The sequence below is a fragment of the Rhinopithecus roxellana genome, chromosome 2 (genome assembly GCF_007565055.1).
Source record: "Rhinopithecus roxellana isolate Shanxi Qingling chromosome 2, ASM756505v1, whole genome shotgun sequence".
Classification (NCBI taxonomy): domain Eukaryota; kingdom Metazoa; phylum Chordata; class Mammalia; order Primates; family Cercopithecidae; genus Rhinopithecus; species Rhinopithecus roxellana.
In genome coordinates, this window is record NC_044550.1 from 169,790,603 (window position 1) to 169,815,463 (window position 24,861).

Genomic DNA, 24,861 nt, shown 5'->3' on the forward strand with positions numbered 1-24,861 from the left:
CACTTGTGGATTTAAGACTCCAACAGGTATATGAGACTACACCATGCCTTTTGAAATAGTCTTATTTTCCCCCTTTTCCTTCCCAATTCTAACTCCAAATAAGGTTGGAAATAAATGAGTGAGCAAGTAAAAAAGTCGTGATTTAGCAAGTATTTTTTTCTACTTTAACAAAAAGGAGCTGTCTTAAGAGACCCTGGAATCTCCACATAACATTTCTAAACTGTCAGTAGGAAGTATGTTGGGAATACACATAGCAGATAACTGGGCTGGCATAGGACTTACATGGTATGCTCTGACCCTCTAACCTTCTATAGATTCACATAACCATTTGTAATCCTTCATGATCTGATGATGGATTTATCACTCTGGGTTATCTGCAGTGAATTTCAAACCCCAGGTCAAACCCTTGTCATCCAATTCTTTCAGGCTTCCCTTAGGAAAGCTGGCAATTAATATTCAGGATTTACAAATTCATTTGTTACTAACTTAGTATAACTTAATTAGAAAGAAAAAGTTAATAAAAGAAAATTACCATATTTCCCCAAAAAAGAAAAACAATTTTTGTTTTCAATATCAGCCAAAACCACTGATTCCTCCAGTCTTCTTCACTGTAACCCTGGTGTATTACCTGACTATACAGATTAAGGCAGAATTATTTTTATGAAACAAGGAAACTATCAGGACCATGGACAAAGAAAAAACCTGTCCAGCATTAGAACAGAAGGCTCAACTTAGCACTTTTCATATTCTAAGAATACTTACTGAGACAAAAAAAAGTTCAGATGATATAAATCATGAAATGGAAATTAACATATATTAATTAATATAACTTTAAAATTACTGATTGGCAAATTGAGGTTGTTTTCCATTTCACCATTTTATGGAGCTTTGTTTTTTGTCTCAGTAACTATTTTTGTAGTATGAAATGACTAGAAAGAGGAGAAAACTCTTAGCTATTCAGGTTTACCGCTCCAATAAGAAAATACAGGCCTATCTCCTTCAACTGTGCTTCCCTTCATCCTGCTTCCCAGATACTGCATTTTGCACAAATTAAAAGCTTGTGGCAACCCTATGTCAAACAAGTCTATCAGCCAAGCAAGTCTACTGGAGTCCTTTCTCCAGCAGCCATGTGCTCACATGTGCTTCTGTGTCACATTTTGAAATATTTGCAATACTGCAATTTTTTTCATTATTATAGTATTTGTTATGGTGATTTGAGGTCAGTAATCTTTGATGTTACTATTGCAATTGTTTTGGGGGTACCACAAACCATGGCCATATAAAGTGGTGAGCTTTGGCCGGGTGTGGTGGCTCACACCTATAATCCCAGAGCTTTGGAAGGCCGAGGAGGGCAAATCACTTGACAGGAGTTCGAGACCAGCCTGGCCAACATGGTGAAACCCTGTCTCTACTAAAAATATAAAAATTAGTTGGGCGTGGTGGCGCACACCTCTAATTCCAATTACTCAGGAGGCTGAGGCAGGAGAATCACTTGAACCCTGCAGGCAGAGACTGCAGTCAACCAAGATTGCACCACTGCACTCTGGCCTGGATGAAAGAATGATAACCGTGTCTCAAAAAAATAAATAAATAAGGCCAGGCGCTGAGGCTCATGCCTGTAATCCCAACACTTTAGGAGGTTGAAGCGTGCGGATTACCTGAGGTCAGGAGTTCAAGACTAGCCTGACCAACAAGGAGAAACCCCATCTCTACTAAAAATACAAAATTAGCTGGGCATGGTGGCGCATGCCTGTAAACCCAGCTACTTGCGAGGCTGAGGCAGAAAAATCACTTGAACCTGGGAGGCAGAGGTTGTGGTGAGCCGAGATGGCGCCACTGCACTCCAGCCTGGGCAATAAGAGCGAAATTCCAACTCAAAAATAAATAATAAATAAAAATAAATTTTTAAAAATGGAGAAATGTGAGTGTTCTGACTGCTCTACTGACTGGCCGTTCCCTCTCTCCCTTCCTTTGCACAAGACTCCCTATTCCTTGAGACACAATATTGAAACCAGACCAGTTAATATCCCTACAATGACCTCTAAGTGTTCAACTGTCTCACTTTAAATCAAAAGCTAGAAATGATTAGGCTTAGAGAGGAAGACACATCGAAAGCCAAGATTAGGCCAAAAGCTAGGCCTCTTTGCCAGTCTGCCAAGTTGTGAATCCAAAGGAAAAGTTCTTAAAGGAAATTAAAAGTGCTACTCCAGTAAATCCAAAAATAATAAGAACGTGAAATAGCCTTACTGCTGATATGGAGAAAGTTTTAGTGATCTGGACAGATGATCCAACCAGCCACAACATTCTGTTAAGCCAAAACCTAATCTAGAGTAAGGCCCCGACTCTCTTCAATTCTATGAAAGTGCTGAGAAGAAGCTGCAACAAGTTATCCAGAACATCCAGCTAAATGACTGAAGAAGGTGGTTACATTCAACAGCAGATTTTCAACGGAGAAGAACAGCCTTTTATTGGAAGATGCCATCGAGGATTTTCTATTTATTTATTAAAATATATAGATATCTCATATATGCACATGACATATATGCATATATATGTATATATATGATATATATGCATATATGTGTATCTGTGTGTGTTTATATATACGTATTTTAAAGCCAGTGAAATATAGCACCATCTAGGACTTTCATAGCTAGAGAGGAGTCAATGACTGGCTTCAAAGCTTCAAAGGTATAAGCTGATTCTTTTGTTAGGGGTTAACACAGCTGGTAACTTTCAGTTGAATCCAAAACTCATTTACTGTTCTGAAAATCCTATAGTGCTTAATAATTATGCTAAATCTATCCCATCTGTGTTTTATAAATGGAACAACAAAGCCTAGACAACAGCATATATGTTTACAGCATGGTTCACTAAGTGTTTTAATCCACTACTGAGGCCTACTGCTCTGAAAAAAGGTTCCTTTCAAAATATTACTGCTCATTCATGACTGGTCACCCAAGAGCTCTGATAGAGAGATATAAGTTAATGTTGTTTTCATGCCTGTTAACACAAAAATCCATTCTGCATTACATGGGTTAAGTAGACTGTCAAGTCTTGTTGTTTTTTGTTTTTTTTTGAGACAGGTCACTCTGTCACCCAGGTTGGAGCGCAGTGGTCCACTTACGGCTCACTGCAGCCTCAACCTCCTCAGGGTCAGGTGATCCTCCCTCCTCAGCTTCCTGAGCAGCTGGGACTATAGCTACTATGCCTGGCTAATTTTTAAGAGGGTTTCACCATGTTGCCCAGGCTGGTCTTGAACTCCTGAGCTCAACTGATCTGCCCATCTTGGCCTCCCAAAGTGCTGGGATTACAGGCATGAGCTGCCATGCCTGGTCACCTTTCAAGTCTTATTATTTCAGAAAAACATTTCATAAAGCTAGAGCTGACATAGATAGTGATCACTCTGATGGACCTGGGCAAAGCAAACTGAAAACCTTCCAGAAAGGATTCACCATTCTGGATGCCATTAAGAACATTCACAATTCATGGGAAGAAGTCAAAATATCAACATTAACATGAGTTTGGAAGAAGTTGATTCCAACACTCATGGATGACTTTGGGGGTCCAAGACTTCACTGGAGGAAGTAACTGCAGATCTGGTGGAAATAGCAAGAGAACCAGAATTAGAAGTGGAGCCTGAAGATGGGACTGAATTGCTGCAATCTCATGACAAAACTTGAACGGATAAGGAGTTGCTTCTTATGGATGAGCAAACAAAGCGCTTTGTTGAGATGGAATTTAGTGCTGGTAAACATGCTATGAGCAATGTTCAAATGACAAAGGATTTAGAATATTCCATAAACTTAGTTGATAAAGCAGCAGTAGAGTTGGAGAGACTCTACTGACTCTAATTTTGAAAGAAGTTCTACCTTGGGTGAAATGCTATCAAATAGCATCTCATGCTACAGAGAAATCTTTCCTGAAAGAGCCAACTGATGTGACAAATTCCACCGTTGTCGATGTTAAGAAATTGCCACAGCCACCTTAACCTTCGGCTGCCACCACCCTGATCAGTCAGCAGCCATCGGCACCAAGGCAAAACCCTCCACTTCCAGTGAGATCACCACTCACTAAAAGTTCAGATGATCATTAGCATTTTTTAGCAATAAAGTATATTTTAACTAAGGTACATACTTAATTTTTTTAGACATGATGTCATTGCACACTTAAATGTACCATAGCATAGTACAAACATAACTTTTACATGCACTGAGAAACCAAGAAATTCAAATGACTTGCTTTTATCGCAATGTTCATTTTATTGCAGTGGTCTGGAACCAAGCCCACAGTATCTCTGAGGTATGCCTATACATGTTTATCAGAAGGAAAAAAAAATCTAAGAAAGCATTAAAAAATTTCATCTTGATAAACTGAAACCAAAATGTAAATGCAACACACATACACTTAATACTCAGATACTCCTGTTTCCATTTAAAAAAATTAAAATCTCATGAATATCCTATGCCTACATACGTTTTTCTGATTACCTGCTTTCTACTGTCACTTCCATCCAATGCATACAGGAAACTGGAGCCTCCACGGAAAAAGAGTGTAAGCTCTCAGGTTTTTCTACATCACACAAAACAATTTTCTTGGTATCAGCAAGAGCAAAGGCCAAAACTAAAATAAGAAAAAACAATCAGAATAAATTAGTGTAACATCTGAGAAAAATAAATGGGTATTTCACTTATTGCCCAGTTTTACTCTTTTAAGTTCATCTTAATCATGGCAATTTTTGACCTAAACATCCTTCAATATTTTAAAAAAGAAAAAAGAAATATTTGCATATATTGTAGTTACATTATTATCTAAGCTTATTTTCAAGTGCTCAAACTTTATAGGGTATCTACTACTTTCTCACGTATCACACTTAGCGTCTTACACATCAAAGTCTCCACACTGAAACCCTGTTGTCAGGCAGAAAACACAAAAGAGGCTTCCACAAATAAACAATTATATCTTATCACATGTCTAAAAGGTAAGCGGTGATTCCATCTGCTTTGTTCTTGGAATGCTTTTTATTCCTCTTTTATGTTTCTAAACCATGGTGGGAAACGAGGCCATTAAACACACATAAATCTTCCTTTGAGTGTGGCTGAATTTTCTAGTATGGTTTCTGTACGCAAGTCATTATTTCTTCCTAACGTGCAATTTAAGAATTTAAGAATTTCCAAAAAGAGGGCAGTGAGTTTCACCGCATATCACCATCACATGCAACTTTGCCAGATGTGAACCAATCCCAGCCTTCTTAAAAACAATTTAAAACAAACTTGATCATTATCTAACAAAAAACATATTTTACTGTCCAAAAACATGAGATTTTTAAAAAATGAATAACACAACTACTTAAATACATTTTAACACACACTTTTTGATTTATCTTTGAGATTCCATGTTTTTGAATGATTTAGAGCAAGATCTCATAACTTTACTTATAAAAGTCCTCTAATCTTACACATATTCTACATATACTCCAAGCAAAATGACTACAGAACACGCATAGAATGTTTAAGACATTCCTGGAAATTCCATTTTGGGACTTAATCTAAGGAGCTACTGGCAAAGTTCCTCCCAGTGTTCAGAATGTTTACACAGCATTGTTTATCGAAGCTAAAAATTGAAAACCATCTAAACATCTGGGAACAGGTTTAGTAAATTTAGTAATTTAGTAGATAAATACAGTGGGTTAGTATGCAATTAACATTAATGTGGTAAATCTATCCACACTGACATGGGAAAAAGTGAGTGGGAAAAAGAAAAAGCTATACAACAAAATGGCATGCACCAAATAACCGTCTTTTGTAAAACTACATACAGATCTCTACATGTATGTATTTTATCGGGAAATATTGGAAAAGATGTTCACCAAAACAGAACAATTGTCATCTCTAAGTGATCTGCTTTCAGGGATTTTTTTTTTTATGAAACAGAGTCTTACTCTTGTAGCCCACGCTGGAGTGCAGTGGTGTGATCTCGGCTCACTGCAAACTCCACCACCTGGGTTCAAGCAATTCTCTGCCTCAGCCTCCTGAGAAGCTGGGATTACAGGTGCCTGCCACCATGCCTGGCTAATTTTTGTATTATTAATAGAGATGGGGTTTCACCATATTGGCCAGGCTGGTCTTGAACTACTGACTTCATGATCCACTTGCCTCAGCCTCCCAAAGTGCTGGCATTACAGGCATGAGCCACCACACTCAGCCTAGGGAATTTTTAAGTACTTATTTATATCTATCTAGGGACAAAATTAAGCAATGAGGGCCAGGTGCAGTGGTTCACACCTGTAATCCCCAAACTCTGGTAGGCCAAGGTGGGCGAATCACTTGAGGCCAAGAGTTTGAGACCAGCCTGGCCAACACAGTGAAATCTTGTCTCTACTGAAAAACACAAAAATTAGCCAGGGATGATAGTGCACACCTGTAGTCTCAGTTACTCAGGAGGCTGAGGGGGGAGAACTGCTTGAACCCAGGAGGCGGAGATTTCAGTAAGCCCAATGTTGCAGCGAGCCAAGATCGCACCACTGCACTGCACACTAGCCTGGGCGACAGAGTGAGACACTGCCTGGGGGAGGGAAAAAAAAAGCAATGAGGAGCACATATGTTACAAAAACAATTCACTTTTTTCTTAAAGCACCAATAAAATTTTTAAATAGTTTATATTTATCTACAGAAAAATTAAGCAAAGAACACATATTTTACAAAAACAATTCGCTTTTTTCTTAAAGTACCAATGATACAAATGAACTTTAAATTGTAATTTACAGCATTTTACTGCACTGATCGTACGTGTACAACAGTTCCAATACGGACTGTCATTGTAAAAACATTACATGAAGGAGAGTTCAGTCACCAGAGCCATAACAGGCTATAACATAAGAGGGTGCCAGAAGAAAGATCACACACAGAAATGGAAGGTATGGGGCCAAAGCTGATAGTGCCTCAGGTGAGGCAAACACACATGCACCAAGGGAATATGTGCCACCCATTTCGTGCGAAAATATATTGTGAAAGAAAAAGGCCATGATGGCTTTGAACTAACTGACTGGTGAGTGGCAAGTGGTGCTTGGGCCAAATAATACAGGACAAGATGACAGTGGAAAGAACAAAACCAAAACATTTTGTATATTCCATCAGATTTCACTTTGGGGTTATCTCTGCCGAGAAGCTAGATTTCATTTAAGAAATATCTTTGCCAAGAAACAAGATAGCAGAATTACTCTGAGTTCTATAAAAATATTTTAAGGCTTTTTTTTTTTTTAAAGTTCTCAAACTGATATTTATAACTCTAACATATACTAAGAACAATAAATCCTTTCTGAAAATGGGCTTTACAGAATACTCTTTGTGAAAATAAAAACATATTTTTTGTAATATTATCATTACGTTTGCCATCTGGTCTCCATGCCAGACACGTCACCTCCTTTCCTGTATTTTCATTTGGCGGAAAACTCCAAACTCGATGAAAACTGGCCAGTCGATGAAGTAAAACCTAAGACAAAGCAGATATAATGGCAGGAAATTAAAAATCCATTTCCAAAAATAAAATAAACTTAGATCCTTACTAAAAATTTTTTTTAAATGACCATCTCTCACTTAGGTATCAGAAGAATAGAAAAAGACAATAGTGTCTGATGAACACAAGGTCTTTTAAAACAAATGGGTGAAACAAGGTCTAATTTAATCCTGTACCTAATCTTTTTTTGTTTTGTTTTGTTTTGTTTTGAGACAGAGTTTCGCTCTTGTTGCCCAGGCTGGAGTGCAGTGGCGCAATCTCAGCTCACCGCAACCTCCGCCTCCTGGGTTCAAGCAATTCTCCTACCTCATCCTCCCGAGTAGCTGGGATTACATGCATATGCCACCACACCCGGCTAATATTTTATTTTTAGTAGAGATGGGGTTTCTCTATGTTGGCCAAGCTGGTCTTGAACTCCTGACCTCAGGTGATCCACCTGCCTCGGCCTCCCAAAGTGCTGGGATTACAGACGTTAGCCACCGCGCCTGGCCCTGTACCTAATCTTTTATGTCAACGGGAGACTTACCTTTTATAAAGAAGAAGGCTGTCCAAGGTGACAACCAAAAAAAAAAAAGAACACAAACACCACTAAAAAGGTAGCTAGCTGTAATATAGTCAAATTATACTAAGCTTGGAATTCGTCCACGTGGCACCTAATTTCAGCTGTGTCACTCACTAGCCATAGATCTTAGACAAATCACTTAACCATTCTAAATCTCCATTGCCACACCAGTAAATTCCCACCTTGGAAGGTCAAAATGTTGCCCAAGAGCTCTACGACTGCCCCTGTAGCAGCTGCTATACAACCACTGACAGTCAGGAAGAAAAGGCCTCACAAAATGCACATGCTCCTCCAAGACCCCTCCCCATCTCCACACTCAGCTTCACCACCATGACCCTGCCTTATCTCACAGCTCATAGCACCCTTCACTCCGGGTTACATCACTCCTGGACTTGACCCTCTCTTTTCTGAAACCATTCCTGCCATACTTACTTCTGAAACTCTTCCTCTGTGCTTTCTATAGGTCACGGTGAGGTGTCATCATGAAATTAATATCTTCATACTTTTCTCTGAAATGTGCCTCTCACCTGAGGACAATGCTTCCCTGCAGCCTTGCTAGATGGTAGTCATTTTGTATCCCACAGCCCCTGTACTGCTAATCTTGGGCAGATGAAGTAGGTGTCTTCCTTGATGCCTGATGCCATTTCTTCTCTTCTTGAAAATACCCTAACTTTGAATCACATGTAATCACACCATACCACCGCTATCCCTCTTAACTGCAGTCCTCTACAGACCCCTAGGCCATTCCCCTCATTCCTTGAAGATCTGGATGCCTGGCTCGCTCATGCTTTCTAGCAACACACTCATCCTCATTTTTGGTGATTTCAAGAGCTATGATGTCCTAGCTCTCAATTACCTCTCCTCCAGTGATCACATCTTCTACCGCACTCAGCCACTCTCAGGGTCACACCCCTAGCCTGGTCATTACCAGCAACTGCAGGGCCACCAAAATCTCCATTTCAAACTTCCCACTTTCCATCCACCGCCCCTCTTTCCAGCTCATCTCTACAACACTCAACTCCAATTCTTTGACCTCACCAGGATACAGTCTATTGATTCTACCACCTATTTACTGTTCCTCTCCCCTGCCTTCGCTTCCCTCCTTCATCAGGTTAGAACCCAAAGTTCAGAAACACAATCACTCCCCTTACACATAACTTCAACTCTCTTTCATCTTTCTCTTGCTTTGTCATACTTGCAAAACAACAATCCTGATTAAACCCAACGATGCCTGCACCCACACAGCCAAAGAGAACGGAGAGAGACACATACAACCTCATTCAACCAGTGTCTCTCAAATAACAACACCGATCTTGTGTGGCTCTTAACACTGACGAGCAATCCTATTAGGCTTCCCAAGTCCACCTGCCTTGTTAGCTTTTTCATACCTCTTCTTTCTCAAACTTCCAATATATTCTTCTCCATCTTCACCCATAGACAATACCCTTGCTTCTTCCTTCACTGAGAAAATTGATATAATAGTGCCCTCTATCACACCTACCCATCTGATTGCACGGATGTGCCTCCTGTCTACCTTCCCTCCTACTTCTTTGGCTGTACCACCTGCTGCTCTCTAGAGCCACAACAGAGTTTCAAAGCATCCTGGCAGTGGAGGGAGACGAGATTTCGTGGAGGGAGACGAGATTTCATGGAGGGCCCTGAAAAATTAGTCATCAATACCCCGGCGACTGGATCATGGTAGATAACATGGTGCTGTAGTCTGCAGTGTGCTACGATTTCCTTATCACCTAGTTTCCAAATTTGGCTCTATACAACTCTCACCTGGCCAGATAACTCTCAAGCCAGAGATGGAAAGATGCACAGGTGAAGGTTTCCTTACAAAATGGCTGGCAGGTAATAACTCTTCAGCAGAAAGTTGGGTACAACTGGCTTATACTCGATGAAGTTTAATGTGAACAAGAAATGGTGATAACACTCATGCACGTTCTCTCTGGAATCCAATGTATCCCTTCCTTGTCCAACTTTAAGGTATTTTTAGTGGTGGTTATCCAACCCGTAGTATAAAACGTGGACAAGAGAAGCCAGATTCTTAAATATATCCTCTGTGGCAGCTACATGCATGCACTTCTGCAGCTGAAGTCTGATAATAACTCTTCCTTCTGCCATTAAAACTGTAAGCAAACTTAGGGCAGGGTCCCTGGATCTACCACTATGTCTAGCTCATGAGTGGCACATCGTGGGCTTTTTTAAAAGTTCATTTAATTAATAAACCAATGAGTGAAGACGACTTGGGGAAGTAGGATTGCGTGAGGTGTTAAGCTGTGTGAAAACTGTTACTTTGGCCATAAAAGTACCGAAAATAGCACAGACATCACCTTTTGCATCTATACTTAAAGTTTGCTGTCGTCCTGGGAGGCAAGGGAGGGGTAGCAGGTGGCCCGCCATGTCTGCAGAAGGAGAAACTGAGGCTCCGGCCGCCTGTGGCCCGAAAGAACAGGCTCGGGCTCGGTGTTCTTGGGACCCCGGGAGCAGACCCAGCACAGGCGGGCTCCCGCCGGCTCACTCACCTCGCCCGCTGTGTTGGCCAAAGCAATGAGATCCCGCTTGGGCGACCAGACCAGGAAAATAATCTCCTGTGGGAGCTGCTTCTCTCCCACCACCCGGAAGGACGGGAAACAGGTCGGAAAACGCAACATGGGGACGGCCCTGCAACGACACCCCAGTAAGAGGCCGGCAGGAGCTCCCGGCCCTCCACGAGGAGCCCCGACCGCGGCTGTACCTGCAAGAGTCCTCACCGGCGACTAACACAGCCCCAGCGACCTCACCCCTCCCTCTGCCGGCCGCGCGCCACAGCCTCCAGACCGCCCCGCCCCGCCGCTGTCGCGCGCTCCAGGCACTTCCGGCGTCGAGACTGCCTCGCGAGAGGAGGAGGCGGGGCGGGGCGCGCACCGGCCTTGGCGGGGCTGAGAGCCAGACGGGGAGGACGGGGACGAGGCGCGGTGGGCGAGGCAGGGAGCAGCGAGGGGCGGAGCGAGGTGGGGGTAGGATGGAGCCCGTGGGCGGGGCAGGGAGCAGCGAGGGGCGGAGCGAGGGAGGGTGGGGCACGTGGGCGGGGCAGGGAGCCCCGAGTGCCGCGGAGAGGGAGGGAGCGGAGCGCCAGACCCAGGTGCAGGTGGGATATCTGGGCGCCGGGACCCGGAAGGGCCCGGGAAGGGCGGGGCGGGCCCCTGCGGCCACACGCGGGGCTTTTGGGAACGCGTTTGTGCACGTGTGTGGGCATGCTTGCATATGTTTCCCGTTTTCCCGGAAATTCGCTGCTGTGGGCGACGGGACGTTAGGGGTTTATGGGGTAGGCTTCAGCAACAACGGGGAGATGATAAAGAATAAGAACTTTAGGCCCTGATCAACTGGAGCCTCCTCTGACAGTTACTAAGCAAGTAGTTCTCATGTCATTCCTGGTGGGTCAGTATAGAATTTTAAAAGTCCCCCTCTCCAAGCACCACCCCAAACCAATTAGAAGAAAACCCTGGATGGGCCCAGTATTTACTAAAACTCTTGGGGTGATTCCAGTTTGAAGAGAGAAGAAGCGCCTGCCCTAAAACCTCCCTAACAGGAAAATAATACTGTGACACCTCATCCCATTTAACCCTCAAAACGTATTGATAGTTGCAGCCCCATCATAACGAATAAAGAGTGTAGGCTCACATACGATTTCTTCTTGGCATTTACTATGTGGAGGAACTGAGGCTACACGAATGCATGGGACAGGAACTCTGCCCGGAGGCTCACAGGTCAGCCTGGCAGACTTGTACATCAGAATTCATCTGATGTTGCTTTATGTAGGACACATGTAAATGAGTCAACATGTTCACAGTTCCCACAGCTATGACCTCCCTAAGAGAATGTGACAGTGTCATCCTAGGGTTCTTAAACTTAAACCCTATGGTAGAAAGTCTACTTTTCACTACCTTTGACTTGTTCAAAGAAGAAAGAGACCGCAGGACCTTTAACTTTGAACAGGCCCCATCTTCTAGACCTCTGTCTGGATCTAGCCCCTGGGAAGTAGATGACGGAGGGAGACTCATTCAGCATCAAGTAACTATTTTGTGCCAAGTACTGTTCTTAGCCCTTGAGTTTATACCTACCCTGTTTCCTTTCAGGGGCTTTGCAACCCTTGCCTTTGCCGCAGACAACTTAGCATGTGCCCCCAACTCTTCCAGAATCAACATTTCTAAGGTAAAAATGCATCTGCCTTTGTTTTTCACAAAACGCATTTTCAGGTGTTAATGTTTTGGGGCAGTTATAATGGATCACCTGGTGGGGGTCCAGTATCTATGCACTTGATATTCTAATGGAAATTGAGTGTCCATATTCCTGGAACTTACCTGAATAGAAACACCCACACAGCACGTGAAAATGACTGTTCCCAGAGGCATAAACACCGTACTGCAAAGGACTGAGTATAACCACCTGCACATTAAGTCTTCACAGAATATGAATTTCCTAAGCCTTACAGCAAAATAAACAGCATAGGTGTGGAGTTCCAGGTGTGGGCAGGAAACAGCAGAGTTTTATGCTGCTATAGACCAGGGGTGTCCAATCTTTTGTCTTCCCACATTAGAAGAATTGTCTTGGGCCACACATAAAATACATTAACACTAATGACAGCTGATGAGCTAAAAAAAAAAAAATCACACAAAAAACTCATGTTTTAAGAAAGCTTATGACTTTGTGTTGGGCTGCATTCAAAGCCCTCCTGTGCCGCAGGCTGCGAGTTAGACAAGCTTGCTATAGTATGTGTGTTGGTAGGCAGTAGGGGGCAGGAATTGTTCTTGGAAATGATCCAAAGTAGCCGTAAGGCAAGAAATATTAACACATCGTGTTTCCAGCCTTTTCTTCTTCCCACTGCCCCATAAAGATTTTAGCTTTACCTCCTCTGTTTTTTTGCCTCCCCCATCCTTAGGAAAATACTGCTTTGTCAAACTGGCTCATTTGTGCATTGGTGACACAGAATAAAGAGAAAAAGGGAAGAAGGCTCAGGGATCAGGCATCAGTGCTTTTTAAGGAGGCAAGCGCAGGAGAAATAAATATTTGCTTAAGTATGTTCATTATAAGGTTATTTACGAAAGTGAAAAAATGCAACCACCTAGATGTCCCATCATAGATTTTTGAAAAATATATCTATCCTGAAGAATACTATGCAGACATAAATCGATGTTCACAATATACTTACGAAAAAGCATGGGACATAAAACAGTATGTAATTAAAATTCCATTTTCTTGAGGGAAATTTGTGCATGTGTCTGTAAACCTATTTATGCAAGAACCTATCTTTGGAGGAGTAGACAGGGAAGTTACAAGAGTGGTTATCTCTGGGTGGTAGGGTTAGAGATGCTTCTATTTTTCCTTGATTTACTTGGCTCATGTATTAACTGTAAAGTTAACAAGCAGCAACCTTTGTTTTCCTGTTTTTTGTTTGTTTGTTTGAGACGGACTCTTGCTCTTGTTGCCCAGGCTGGAGTACGATGGCGTGATCTCGGCTCACTGCAACCTCTGCCTCCCAGGTTCAAGCGATTCTCCTGCCCCGAGTGGCTGGGATTACAGGCACCCGCCACCATGCCCAGCTACTTTTTTTGCATTTATAATAGAGACGGAGTTTCACCATGTCGGCCAGGCTGGTCTCGAATTGCTGACCTCAGGTGATCCACTCCCCCCGACCCCCCTTAGCCTCCCAAAGTGCTGGGATTACAGGCGTGAGCCACTGCACCTGGCCTGTCTTCTTTAAGCATGTGGAATGTTTGGGCTGACTTCCTCTAGTGTTCTCCCACTCCTCCTCTCCACACTTGCAGACGAAGAAAGTGGCCCATCTATTCAGGCCTACCATCTTAGAGATCACCGGCTGTTTCACCTCTTCTAGTATCCGGTGGTATCAAGCAGCTAAACCAGGGATCTTGTAACTAACTGTCCCGCCAAAGACAATTGAGATAAAACTCAACCTCTCAGAGCTCTGAGATCTTGTTGCTCAGTGTCGGTGCTATTTGCCTCATCTTGCTGAGTTAACATTTATACTATTGCCTGAAATCAAATAGCAGAGATCTTATCTTTACTTTATTGCAATGACCTTCTTAGCTGACCCTCAAGTAATTTCAACCCAGGCCCTCAGGGTCCAATTAAAATCACATAAAATAAGTAAAACTGGATTTTCCTTTCGATTTTGTGGAAGCTGTCCTACCTAGACAGCTTGAAGTGTACCTGCTTCTTACATAGCATAGTTAGGGTGTGAGGCATAAAGCAGGATATTAAATGGCATTTCCATTCACTCAGTTGGTATTTATGAACACCTACTACCTAGAGGGTGAAGAAATGTGTTAGCTTGGCTGTCTGCTTCCCATTAACTGAGGTCACAGGTGATGCGGCTGGTAATCTCTATCACTGTAGAAAAGGCACAGTTCTCGTGCCTAGTAAGCAAACACAATGATGTCCACAGCCACTGCCATCAATGAGCTTCTAATCTGTATAGGGCTAAACAAGTATGTAAAGTCATTCTTATACAGGGCATGATTTAAGTACCATAAAAGAAGTATAAAAACAACACACAAACACACACATTTTTATTTCTCTGGCAACAGATGTACTACTCCAGTGGAGAGACCAACAGGGACATTGTGAAGGCAGTGGCAGCAGACCAGGACCCTATGTAGGTTGTGATTTTGTATTTCAAGATTAGTCAAACTTCTCCCAGATGCCTAGTATTTTGCAGATTACTTTGAAGGGGCCTTGCAGATAAGGCTACTCATCTTCACACAGCACATCCTCACGTTTAAAACTTCAGTGTTAGGGTGGTCCTCATATTGACTCTAAGTCCCTCCTAATATAAATCTGTTTTCTTTTTCAGTCCCTAGAAGAAACGTAATAGAGTGGGTCCAGTTCGTATTTCAGGCATGCCTACCACTTCAGAGACTCTAGAAAATTCCATTCTTACATCAAATTTTTATTGAGCACCAACAAGGCACAAGATACACAAGAGCAGATGAAATGGGTGCTGACATTAAGAGACCTAAATCTTTGAGGGAAATAAAATCTGTAAAAATAATCACAGAATAATATGTGAAAGGCCTTAAATGTGGTATAGAACGCCAAGGGGCCAAAGAAGGTTTCAGTATCAGGGACTCATGGAAGATTCCCAGACGAGAACGGACTGGCCACATGGAGGAACATATTCCAAGCAGAAAGAACAGTATCAGATGAAAAGAACGGGGCATATGGAGTAATAAACTAGTCTAGGTACTGGACTAATGTAGGAAAAAAAAACATGAAATCAGGCCTACAAAAAGACTTTGCATCTGATTAAATTTCATAATATAAGAAGAAGAATGAAATTTAGCTGTAATTATTTATTAAAAGTATCCTTTTAAAAAGCTTAGAAAATGTTATCTGTCAAATGTCAGGGATTTTCTTCTATTGCTATTTTGAAAAGGTATCTTAATGTTCAGATGTTCAGATTTCTATTAAGAATAAATGACCTCATCCTGCTTCACATTCTACCTCCCAGAGACACATTTTTACAGCCTACTAATTAGTTTATTCTCTGAAAAAGGAATCGAGATTAAGTCCTTAAAATTAGTATTAACTGAATGTAAGTGTAAAATCACCAGATTTCCTATTTTTAACTTTCTAAGACAGTAATAAAGTTTTAAAGTACATTATTCCTGGCTGGGTGCAGTGGCTCACGTCTGTAATCCCAGGACTTTGGGAGGCCAAGACGGGCAGATCACCTGAGATGAGGAGTTCGAGACTCGCCTGACCAACATGGCGAAACCCAGTCTCTACAAAAATACAAAAATTACCTGGGTGTGGTGGCGGGCACCTATAATCCCAGCTACTCAGGAGGCTGAGGCATGAAAATTGCTTGAACCCGGGAGGCAGAGGTTGCAGTGAGCCAAGATCCCGCCATTGCATTCCAGCCTGTCTGACAGAGCAAGACTCTGTCTCAAAATAAATAAGTAAGTAAGTACATTATTCCTGATTATAACTATTTCCTCAATTCTAAGATGTGTTTTTTTTTTTTTTTTTGCATTTCAGTATTTCTGAAATCAGATAATCTAAAAATTAATTAATGAAGTATTATTTCTCTTCTCCCCCTGAAAAGCTATGATAAAATCAGTGGTGTATTTAACAACTGATGGTATCTTAAAACTAAGGAAATATAGTGATGAGAATAACTTTGGCCTTCAGAACTCAATTTTTCAGTAGTCACAGTCCCTCAGGTGTCTTAGTTTTAGAGGAGATTTCAATAGATTTTATCATGGAATGGTGAACACCATAAAGTCAGGCAATGTCCCTATCCTTGCTTGAATCAGAAAGGGGAACTCTCACAATGGTTTTACAAAGTTCATATCTCACCCAGTCACCTCCAAATGTGTCTCTCCTATCATAGCACTCCATGTAACAAAGGGGAGAAGAGCTTTCTGATGCTTATGAAGTCCAGGGGTATAACTCATCTATTGATGTCAACTGAGGTACACCACTGCCACACTGATCTGGGCCACACTTGAGTATTCTACACCAGGCATCAGTCCTAACTTAACTGGAATTTAAATACCAGGTAGAGTGCGGTTCCTCTACCCTTCTTTACAGGGCTCTGGCTAACTCCAAACAAAGATGCCTCCAAATCTGCTTTATAGCAGTTGTTTGGAAACAAGAGAAAAGTCATTATGCAAATATAAGTCATTCAAAACAATTCAGTCTTAAGGAGATAATAACTAGCAGAGAAATGGGGAGATGAACTGTTTGTTCTGGGAGTTCAAATTACTGCGTTAAGTGCTTTGTTTTCAGGCCAAAAGATAATCACCATTAGACCCCAGTAACAATCTTCATTGTTAACATAACTCACCAATGACAGAGGAGAACTGAGAGCCAAGCACTTGGGTCTCATTTAAAATTTAATCACAAAACAAACCTCAGGTATAACTGTTATTCTCCCCATTATAATAATGAAGAAACCAGGGCTTTTAGAGAGAGAGTGGCCTGGCCAAGATCACACAGCCAGGAAATGTTAAGGGTAGGAATGAGGAGTTTCATTACTAAACTATCCTGACTTCTGCTCCGAACTACTTTTACAAAGAGAGAAACTTATACTGCATAGGTTAAAAGACACTGGAATGACAGAGCAAGTCTTAGTTCTAAACATCTCACTCATTCAACAAGCATTTAAGTGATTCTAGACCATCAAAGGACAACTGCAAAAAGTACATGGAAAATAAATATTTAATAATAATGTAATTATAATTACAATCTCTATAGCTATACAGTGCCTTTGTAAAAACTCTCCATCATCTTCAAATTCAGTCTAAAAATAATTGTACACTGTACTTTTCAAGTGGGGTTTAAACTATTGTTTCATATTTAACATAAAATATTTTCCTATTTAAATGAACATACTTTTATGTTCAAGGTAGACAAACTTCATAGGTTTTCACTTTCGTTTTCTTCTGACATCTTCTGCAAAAGAATGCTGTCTGCATTTTCTGGATTAAAGAGGCTAGAATAATGTGACAGGAGCTGGGTGAGGTGGCTCATGCCTGTAATCCCAGCACTTTGGGAGGCCAAAGCAGGCAGATCCCTTGAGGCCAGGAGTTCGAGATCAGCCTGGCCAACATGGTGAAACCCCGTCTCTACTAAACATACAAAAATTAGCCAGTCACGGTGGCATGTGCCTGTGATCCCAGCTACTCAGGAGACTAAGGCAGGAGAATCGCTTGAACCCGGGAGGCAGAGGTTGCAGTGAGCTGAGGTCATGCCATTGCACTCTAGCCTGGGAGACAGAGCAAGACTCCATTTCAAAAAAAATAAAAATAGAATAATGCGACTGGGAGAGACTTAAAGCGAGGAAAAATGAATGCTGAAAGAACTAGTAAACCGGCTGAAGATGGAACAACTCCCAAGTCTCCAGAGAGGCAGATAAGGGACTGTAAGCCAGCAAATGCCACCTGCCTGTTATCTAGCTCAGAAAGGTGCATACCTCTGGAAGCGGCTGAATTTAAGTCCAGTGTGGCACTTTCAGAAAATGGCATCAAAGGTTGGACCATAAATCTTTCTTATTCTCAAGTCACTGGACATTTAAGAGCCAAGATATTGATGGGCTCTTTCCCTCCTTTTCTTTCTCCTTGTAGCAGATGTATGATTCATGGATTGTCCTTTCGTGGTCTCCATTTTCATCTTATTACTTTTTCTTTGCTTCTGCTTTCTGACAGCTCTGGAAAACAAGGTGCTAAATTATTTCACAGAATGAGTACAGTGAATTATGTAATTATGTTGAAGTTTAATTAACTAGCTAACCAAATAAGAAAATAGAAGAAGGGAAAGAATCTACTGTATTGCAAGCATAAATCCTCATTCTCTTAACCACAACAACAAGGAAAGAGTCAGAGGCCTGACCAAGCAAAATGTTTGAGAAAAAAAATTCTTTAAAAGATGGTTACTATGGATTTAGAACAAGCTGTCTGGGGCAAACACGCCACAGAGGTAAATGCAAAGGCAGTGAGATTGGACTTTTTAAAAAAGTTTTTTGTACATCTGTGCTGCTCAACTCAGCACTTCAATCTCCAAATCCTTGAGTGCCATTTTTTTCCGAGAGGAGCTGATACATGGGGCAGTTAGCAGTCGTAGAAGAATGAAACAGCACAATGGAAAAACCTGACAAGCCTTGAAAGGGCCCGTTTCCTAAGTCCTACAGATTTTCCTTTCCTCAGCGGATCTAAAAGTCCTGACAAGTGCCACGCAGAGTATCAGCATTTTGTGGTCCTTATCTTGAAGATTAGCTTCAAAATAAACAAGCTGGAACTCACCCTCTGAAAACACTGACCCACACCAGACAAAACAGATTCTTTGTTTCTGGTGTTCTCCGCACTAAGTTACAGGCGACCTGTGGCTAAAAAAATTACTGACCATTCACTTTCTCCAAGCTAGCTGAATCATGTCATGACGCTCATCACATCGAGACCCAAGGAAGGGGCCAGAGCTATAGCACCACCAAACCAGGACTCTTCCCCTGATTACCCAGCAATATCAATTGTTAGGTTCACCTCTCATAAGCTTCTCCATAGGAAAGGCTTATTCGTGATCTTGTCAGGAATAAACCAGGGAAAAGAGCTTCATGAACAATGTATCCCCCAGTGGGTTCAATTTATGCCTCACTTTTTGTTTACTCAGCATATATGTTACCTGTTGAGAATACAAAAATGAATGGGCATAATCTTTGACTTCAAGGAGCTGGCAGACAGAGATATAAGGGGGAGGATAGTCACCCCCTCTCTATCCCTACTTTTTTAGGTGAAGATATTGAGGCTATGAAATCAATGAACATTCCATGAGGAACTGGCAGAGCCAGCTTGATTCCAGGACCTGTGCTGTACTATATACTCTAAATTATTTATATATATGCAAACTGCTAACCATATAATAATCACTCAATAAATATTAGCCATTATTAGTTCCACGTGACTATTACGCAGAATTTTGCTTGACAACCTTAAATTTTTTCATATTTAAATTTTGCACTGTGGACTAGGGATACCTTATCAGTTCAAAATAGAACAGTCTACAGAAGAAGTAGGATTGAAAACTTAAACAAAAAAGTTATCTTTATAGTATTATACTGATTAATGCATACTAGATAAATCTACTTCCCCACTTTTTTAAAGTAGAATAATTCCTTGGTAAGTGATGATTTAGCAAACTTAATGAAATACAGTATAATCTCTAATGGCAAAGTCAATGAAGCCATGTGTGCCTGTACACAAAATTTAAGTTTCTCTTTGGCTCATCCACTTATAAGCAGGACTAAAAATGAATGAAATTTCACTAGGGGATACGGTAAACAAAAACAGGAGGAAAATATTTGAAAATATTCGTTTGTAATATGAATATACAAAACTTTCCAGAGATAAAGTCTTTGAATGGTGATGAACTGACTATAAGTCAGTTTTATTTTGTCTTAACATTAAATTGACCTAGTATTTGTCCTTTAAATTATAGATATTTATGTAACTGATAAAATGAGCTTTAACCACAAGAGGGAGCCAGCATCATTCCAGTTAGCAACTAAAGAAAAATTAACACCAAGGAAAAATAAATTTATATAAGACAGCTGTAAAAAGCCTGAGATGGAAAGACCTTTTATGTCATGTATGCTAAAAAGGTTGTTATTTTTCACTATTGTAAAGAAAAAAATAATTTTGCTTTGTCAATTCAAAATAATTTTTTTTTAAAGCAGTAACTATTAATAGGAGTTTAGATGTCTTCTCTGAGAAAAAAAAGTAGTATTATTTAAGAATTATCAGGCATCCACATCTCAAAGGATTTGCTCTTGGAATTAAACTTGATAAGATCTAGTACTGAAAGATACTAGATGATTTCCCCTAATGAAATAGTATATTAGTGCCCAACATTTAGGAAGCAATGAAGGGCTTACAATAGAGTATCAAAATGCAAATTCAGTTTCCATGTAAGTTCACAGAATTAAAGGCTGAGCATGTTACTGACTACCACCCAGAATCACACTGACAATGGTACAGCAATCCCAGACCAATATGATTATGAAGTTGTATTCAATTTTTGAAGGTTTATTCTAAGGGAAATATTTTATAAGATTCTTCAGTAAGCTTCTTTAATTAAGTTTTTAAAACTTTTCTTTATCCTGGATTACTCAGTGGAAATAATTATTTAAAGTAGAGTAAATGTAGGAACGAGGCAGTTGTAATGGTAGCCAGAATTCAAGTGGCTGGACCACAATGGAAAAAAAAAAATTTCACTGACCACAGATAAATAAAACACATGGGAAAGAATTCTAATATTATCATAAATAATTACTAAAGTATCAGGTATTTCTAATAAGAATCAATTTTTCTTTAATTACAAGTCATAGTCATATGGTAGCCCAATCTGAAATTTCATATAATGTCATATAATGTCAAATTTAGCTATCTGGTAATCTCCAATTAATAACTGTGTGACATTAGTTTTCTTAGCAATAAAGCAAGAGCATTTAATCGCTATCATTCCTTTTAGTTAGGAAAAAAGTATAATCATTCAAATTAGCCTGGTTAAAATAGCAGTGTTTTTCTTTTTTTGTTTTGTTTTGTTTTGTTTTATTTCGGGGATAACTATTCCAGAAGCAATGCCTTTTCTAAATATGCTATTGTCATTGCTCTCCCTTTACTCTGAGTTGTAATCCATAACTGTAACCAAATATTGGTGAGAGATGTGAAAATAATCACAGGAAAAAAAGTAATAAAAATTTCAAATATTTAAGTATTAAGCATGTCTAAATATTTTTCTTAAAATTTGATATAAAGAAATAGCTTTCTTACAATATGCCTACTGTGGAATTACTTGCTATTCAATCTGAAGTGCCTTCTCCAGCCTTTCCTGCCATCGTGTGTCTAGATCTGATCTGTTCCTCAAAGCCTGACTTAAATATCATGTCCTTCAATAAAGCATGAACTGTCATGCCCTATAACTTTACACATGAGACGTAAAGCTAAGGAGAGGTAAAGTTAACCACTTTCTACCTCATATTTTGGTTATTTTCATGTCTAAGCTGTAGAACTGTAAGCTCTTTGAAAGCAAGCTCTTCGAATCATCTTTCTCTCCTCTCTCCATCCATCTATGCAACCAGTACATAATAGTGAAAGTGACAATTAACCTGGCACTTTAAGATCCTCCGAATGTTGCATGCTTTTATGGGTTACCCTGTATAAAACACAGATGGAATACATTTTTCTAGTTAAGTATTCGACTGACTTGTTAGCTCTTTTAGATGTAGCAATGTTAGGACAAGTACTGCGTTTGTGATCCAATTCACCACAAATAAAGCAGCCATCTTTGGGGCCCTCGCAAGAATGATCTGGAACAGCACAGTGATTGCAAATGCTACAGTGGATCCAGGCTGTAAAATAAAAATTAAGTTTTAAAAGAAGTTCATGTAACGTAATTTTTCATCTTATTAACTTTTAAGGTAGAATATACGAACAGTGTTTACTTGAAATAGTGTGGCTAGTTTGCACAGCTAGTTTTAGTTTGGCTAAAGAGACCAGGGAGAAGAGGTTAGAATTCCACATAAACTAGCTAACTTCTTTCTGTTACATGCAACAAATTCAGCCCTTCTCCAGTAAGTTATGAGCTGACAGCTACTGTCACAATGGAGGCTGGATGAGTGACACAATGCCTTATTAAAATAAGTCAAACCAAACACCACAATGAAACAGGTTAGCAATCATCTCTCCTGCAAGGCAGAACAAGGCAGAACATACATGTTGATAACTATAAAATTAAAAAGCAAATAAATTACAAGTCTCTACCCTGCTTTTTCCTTTATAAATCCAATGAAAAATCCTACTTAGATGGAGAAAAACTCTAAAATGTGTTCATAGGATCTCAAACATTAAGTCTCAATACTTACAAGGCTTTACACACTTTTTACAGAGAAAGCAATGGTTCCATTTCCTGCCATCCTATCAAAAAAAAAACAATTTTTAAATTATATTTAATTTGTTATTAAAAATCAAGTTCTACAATTAAAAATTAAAATGTCTTATTAAAATCTGTGTAAATTATTCATTCCTTATTTCTGCCTTTTCTGGGCTTCACAATTAAATACTTTGATTTTAATTTATGCATTTCTCCACTCAACTCAAATGCCTCCTTGATGGGCCTCAATTTCCTTAACTGTAAAACTAGGAGATTTATCTAAATGATCTTGAAAATCCACTCCAGTTCAAGCAACCCAATCTGCACAAAGAAGGACTCAAATGAAAATTTCAAGAGAATTAATGATTCATAATTTTATGTGTCTATACTGCATAATCCTTAATGAAATTCATATTTGAGAACTTTACATAATTTAGAAAGATAGATTATAGGTTAGTGTTTGATTAATTTTAAAACTATGAAATAAAAATATCTAGAAAAGTGCATAAAATATATCCAATTTAATGAGTATTGTAAACACAGATAAAACCCACGAGGTCAAGAAAGAATACCACTAGCCCTCTGGAAACTGCCCCATGCCCCTACTCAGTTACAGCATTCCTCCCGTCCCCTCCAAATAACACCTCTTCAATTTGTGTGATTGTCATTTCCTAGCTCTTGCTTCCTTTTACCACCTTTGTGTGCATCTCTAAATAATAAGTTTGTTTTCCTCAACTTTAAACTATACAATCTGGGCATAATTTTTTCTAAATGAAGAATACACATCATGTCTCAACTAATAAAAACTAAATATAAACAATCAGATGTATTAACATTGTTAAAAACAAGTATAACCAGTAATACTATTCTATAATCATGAAAAATGTACTTTCTAATGTTTATATAAATGCAGCCTCTTCTTTAGAGAATAATTTGTGCTTATGAGCCAAACTAAACTTCACATGCCCTTTCTGACCAGATTTAGTTAAAATAAACAAAACAACTTAAGGGTCACCCTGCCTTCCTAAAAAATTAGGTGGTTTATTTATAATTGCCAAAACTTGGAAACAACCAAGATGTCCGTCAGTAGGTGAATGAGTAAACAAGTTGTGGTACATCAAAGGAATATCATTCAGAGCTAACAAAAAATGAGCTATCAAACCATGAAAAGACATGAAGGAACCTTCAATGCCTATTACTAAGTGAAAGAAGCCAATCTGAAAGGCTATATACTATATAATTCCAACTGTGTGACATTCTGGAAAAGGAAAAACTATAGAGGCAATAAAAAGATAGTGGTAGCCAGAGACACCCTTCAGGAAGAAGGATGAATAGATAGAACACAAAAGATTTTTAGTGAAAACAGTGAAACCACTCTGTATGACACTGTAATGGTGAAAACATGTCATTATACATTTTTCAAACCCATAGAATGTAAAACACCAAGAGTGAACCTAATGTCAACTATAGGCTCAGAGTGTTAATGATGTGTCAATGCAGGTCCATCAGCTGTAACAAATGCACCCCTCTGGTGGAAGATGCTGACAGTTGGGGAGAATGTGCATGTGTCAGGACAGGGGACATATGGGGAATCTCTGTACCTTCTGCTCGATTTTGCTGTGAACCTAAAACTCCTCTAAAGAACCAAGTCTATTAAGAAAAAATAATACCTAAATAAATAAATAGGTATGTCCCTTTGCAGTCCTTCATCTGTAAAAAATCAAGGAGTCACTGTACCTAATAAGGCTGTTGTGAGGATTAAATGAGTTCATCCATGTGAAGCTCTTAGGAAAGTGTCTGGCATATTAAAAGTGCACAGTACATGTTATTAATTATTTCACCAGAATGATGATGGTACCTAATAGGTCAGTGCCTTATTTGAAATACCATAATTTTTCCCTCAACATACACATAATTGAGCATGCATTTATGCCTTATTTGAAACACTGATAATTTTAGCAGTCCCAAGTACCATTTGAAGATGAATTCAAATGACTGTTGGTGACGATGAAGGCAGTTAAGTATTTTTAAAAGCTGTTGTACTCTATAATTTAAAATATTGTATTATAGCATAATTAATAAATGATAATACATATTAATACAAATCATATTAACAAAATAACATTTAAAGGGTAATAAAACTAGTAAGCTAAAAATGAAAATATTTAAATAAAAATACATTCTATAAGAACACCATACCTTGGATGTGCAAGAATTACAGTGCTCACAGTGTTGATTCTCTAAAGAAACATATCGTTGACACAGAGAGCAAAATCTACAGAGTAAAGGACAGAGAAATCAGCTGCATGCATTTATTGAGATTTACAGAGTAGATAAAACTTTACAAAGCACTC

General features: G+C 39.7%; 2 protein-coding genes and 1 long non-coding RNA gene across 6 annotated transcripts in view; 1 reads left to right on the plus strand and 2 right to left on the minus strand.

Annotated features, from left to right (window-relative positions):
• Positions 1–11,028, minus strand: part of ANAPC4 (anaphase promoting complex subunit 4) — a 41,645-nt gene extending 30,617 nt beyond the window's left edge. For 2 of the 4 annotated variants that reach the window (XM_010362979.2, XM_010362978.2), the window contains exons 1-4: positions 10,818–11,018; positions 10,606–10,744; positions 7,386–7,491; positions 4,491–4,623 (exon numbers count right to left, since the gene is read on the minus strand). In XM_010362979.2, the coding sequence (XP_010361281.1) occupies positions 4,491–4,623; positions 7,386–7,491; positions 10,606–10,734 (368 nt within the window). In that variant the 5' untranslated portion in view covers positions 10,735–10,744; positions 10,818–11,018. Of the gene's footprint in view, positions 1–4,490; positions 4,624–7,385; positions 7,492–10,605; positions 10,745–10,817 lie in introns of all 4 variants that reach the window. The other 2 variants (XM_030924123.1, XM_030924134.1) reach the window with 2 other exon arrangements.
• Positions 11,029–11,149: 121 nt separating this feature from the next.
• Positions 11,150–24,861, plus strand: part of LOC115894955 — a 39,106-nt gene continuing 25,394 nt past the window's right edge. The window contains exons 1-2 of the long non-coding RNA XR_004055171.1: positions 11,150–11,210; positions 12,199–12,274. This is a non-coding gene — a long non-coding RNA (uncharacterized LOC115894955). The remainder of the gene's footprint in view (positions 11,211–12,198; positions 12,275–24,861) is intronic.
• The window catches only part of ZCCHC4 (zinc finger CCHC-type containing 4), a 56,986-nt gene continuing 49,412 nt past the window's right edge, over positions 17,288–24,861 (minus strand). Inside the window, exons 10-13 of the mRNA XM_010362980.2 lie at positions 24,707–24,782; positions 22,500–22,551; positions 21,842–21,986; positions 17,288–18,293 (exon numbers count right to left, since the gene is read on the minus strand). Of these exons, the coding sequence (XP_010361282.2) occupies positions 18,158–18,293; positions 21,842–21,986; positions 22,500–22,551; positions 24,707–24,782 (409 nt within the window). The 3' untranslated portion in view covers positions 17,288–18,157. The remainder of the gene's footprint in view (positions 18,294–21,841; positions 21,987–22,499; positions 22,552–24,706; positions 24,783–24,861) is intronic.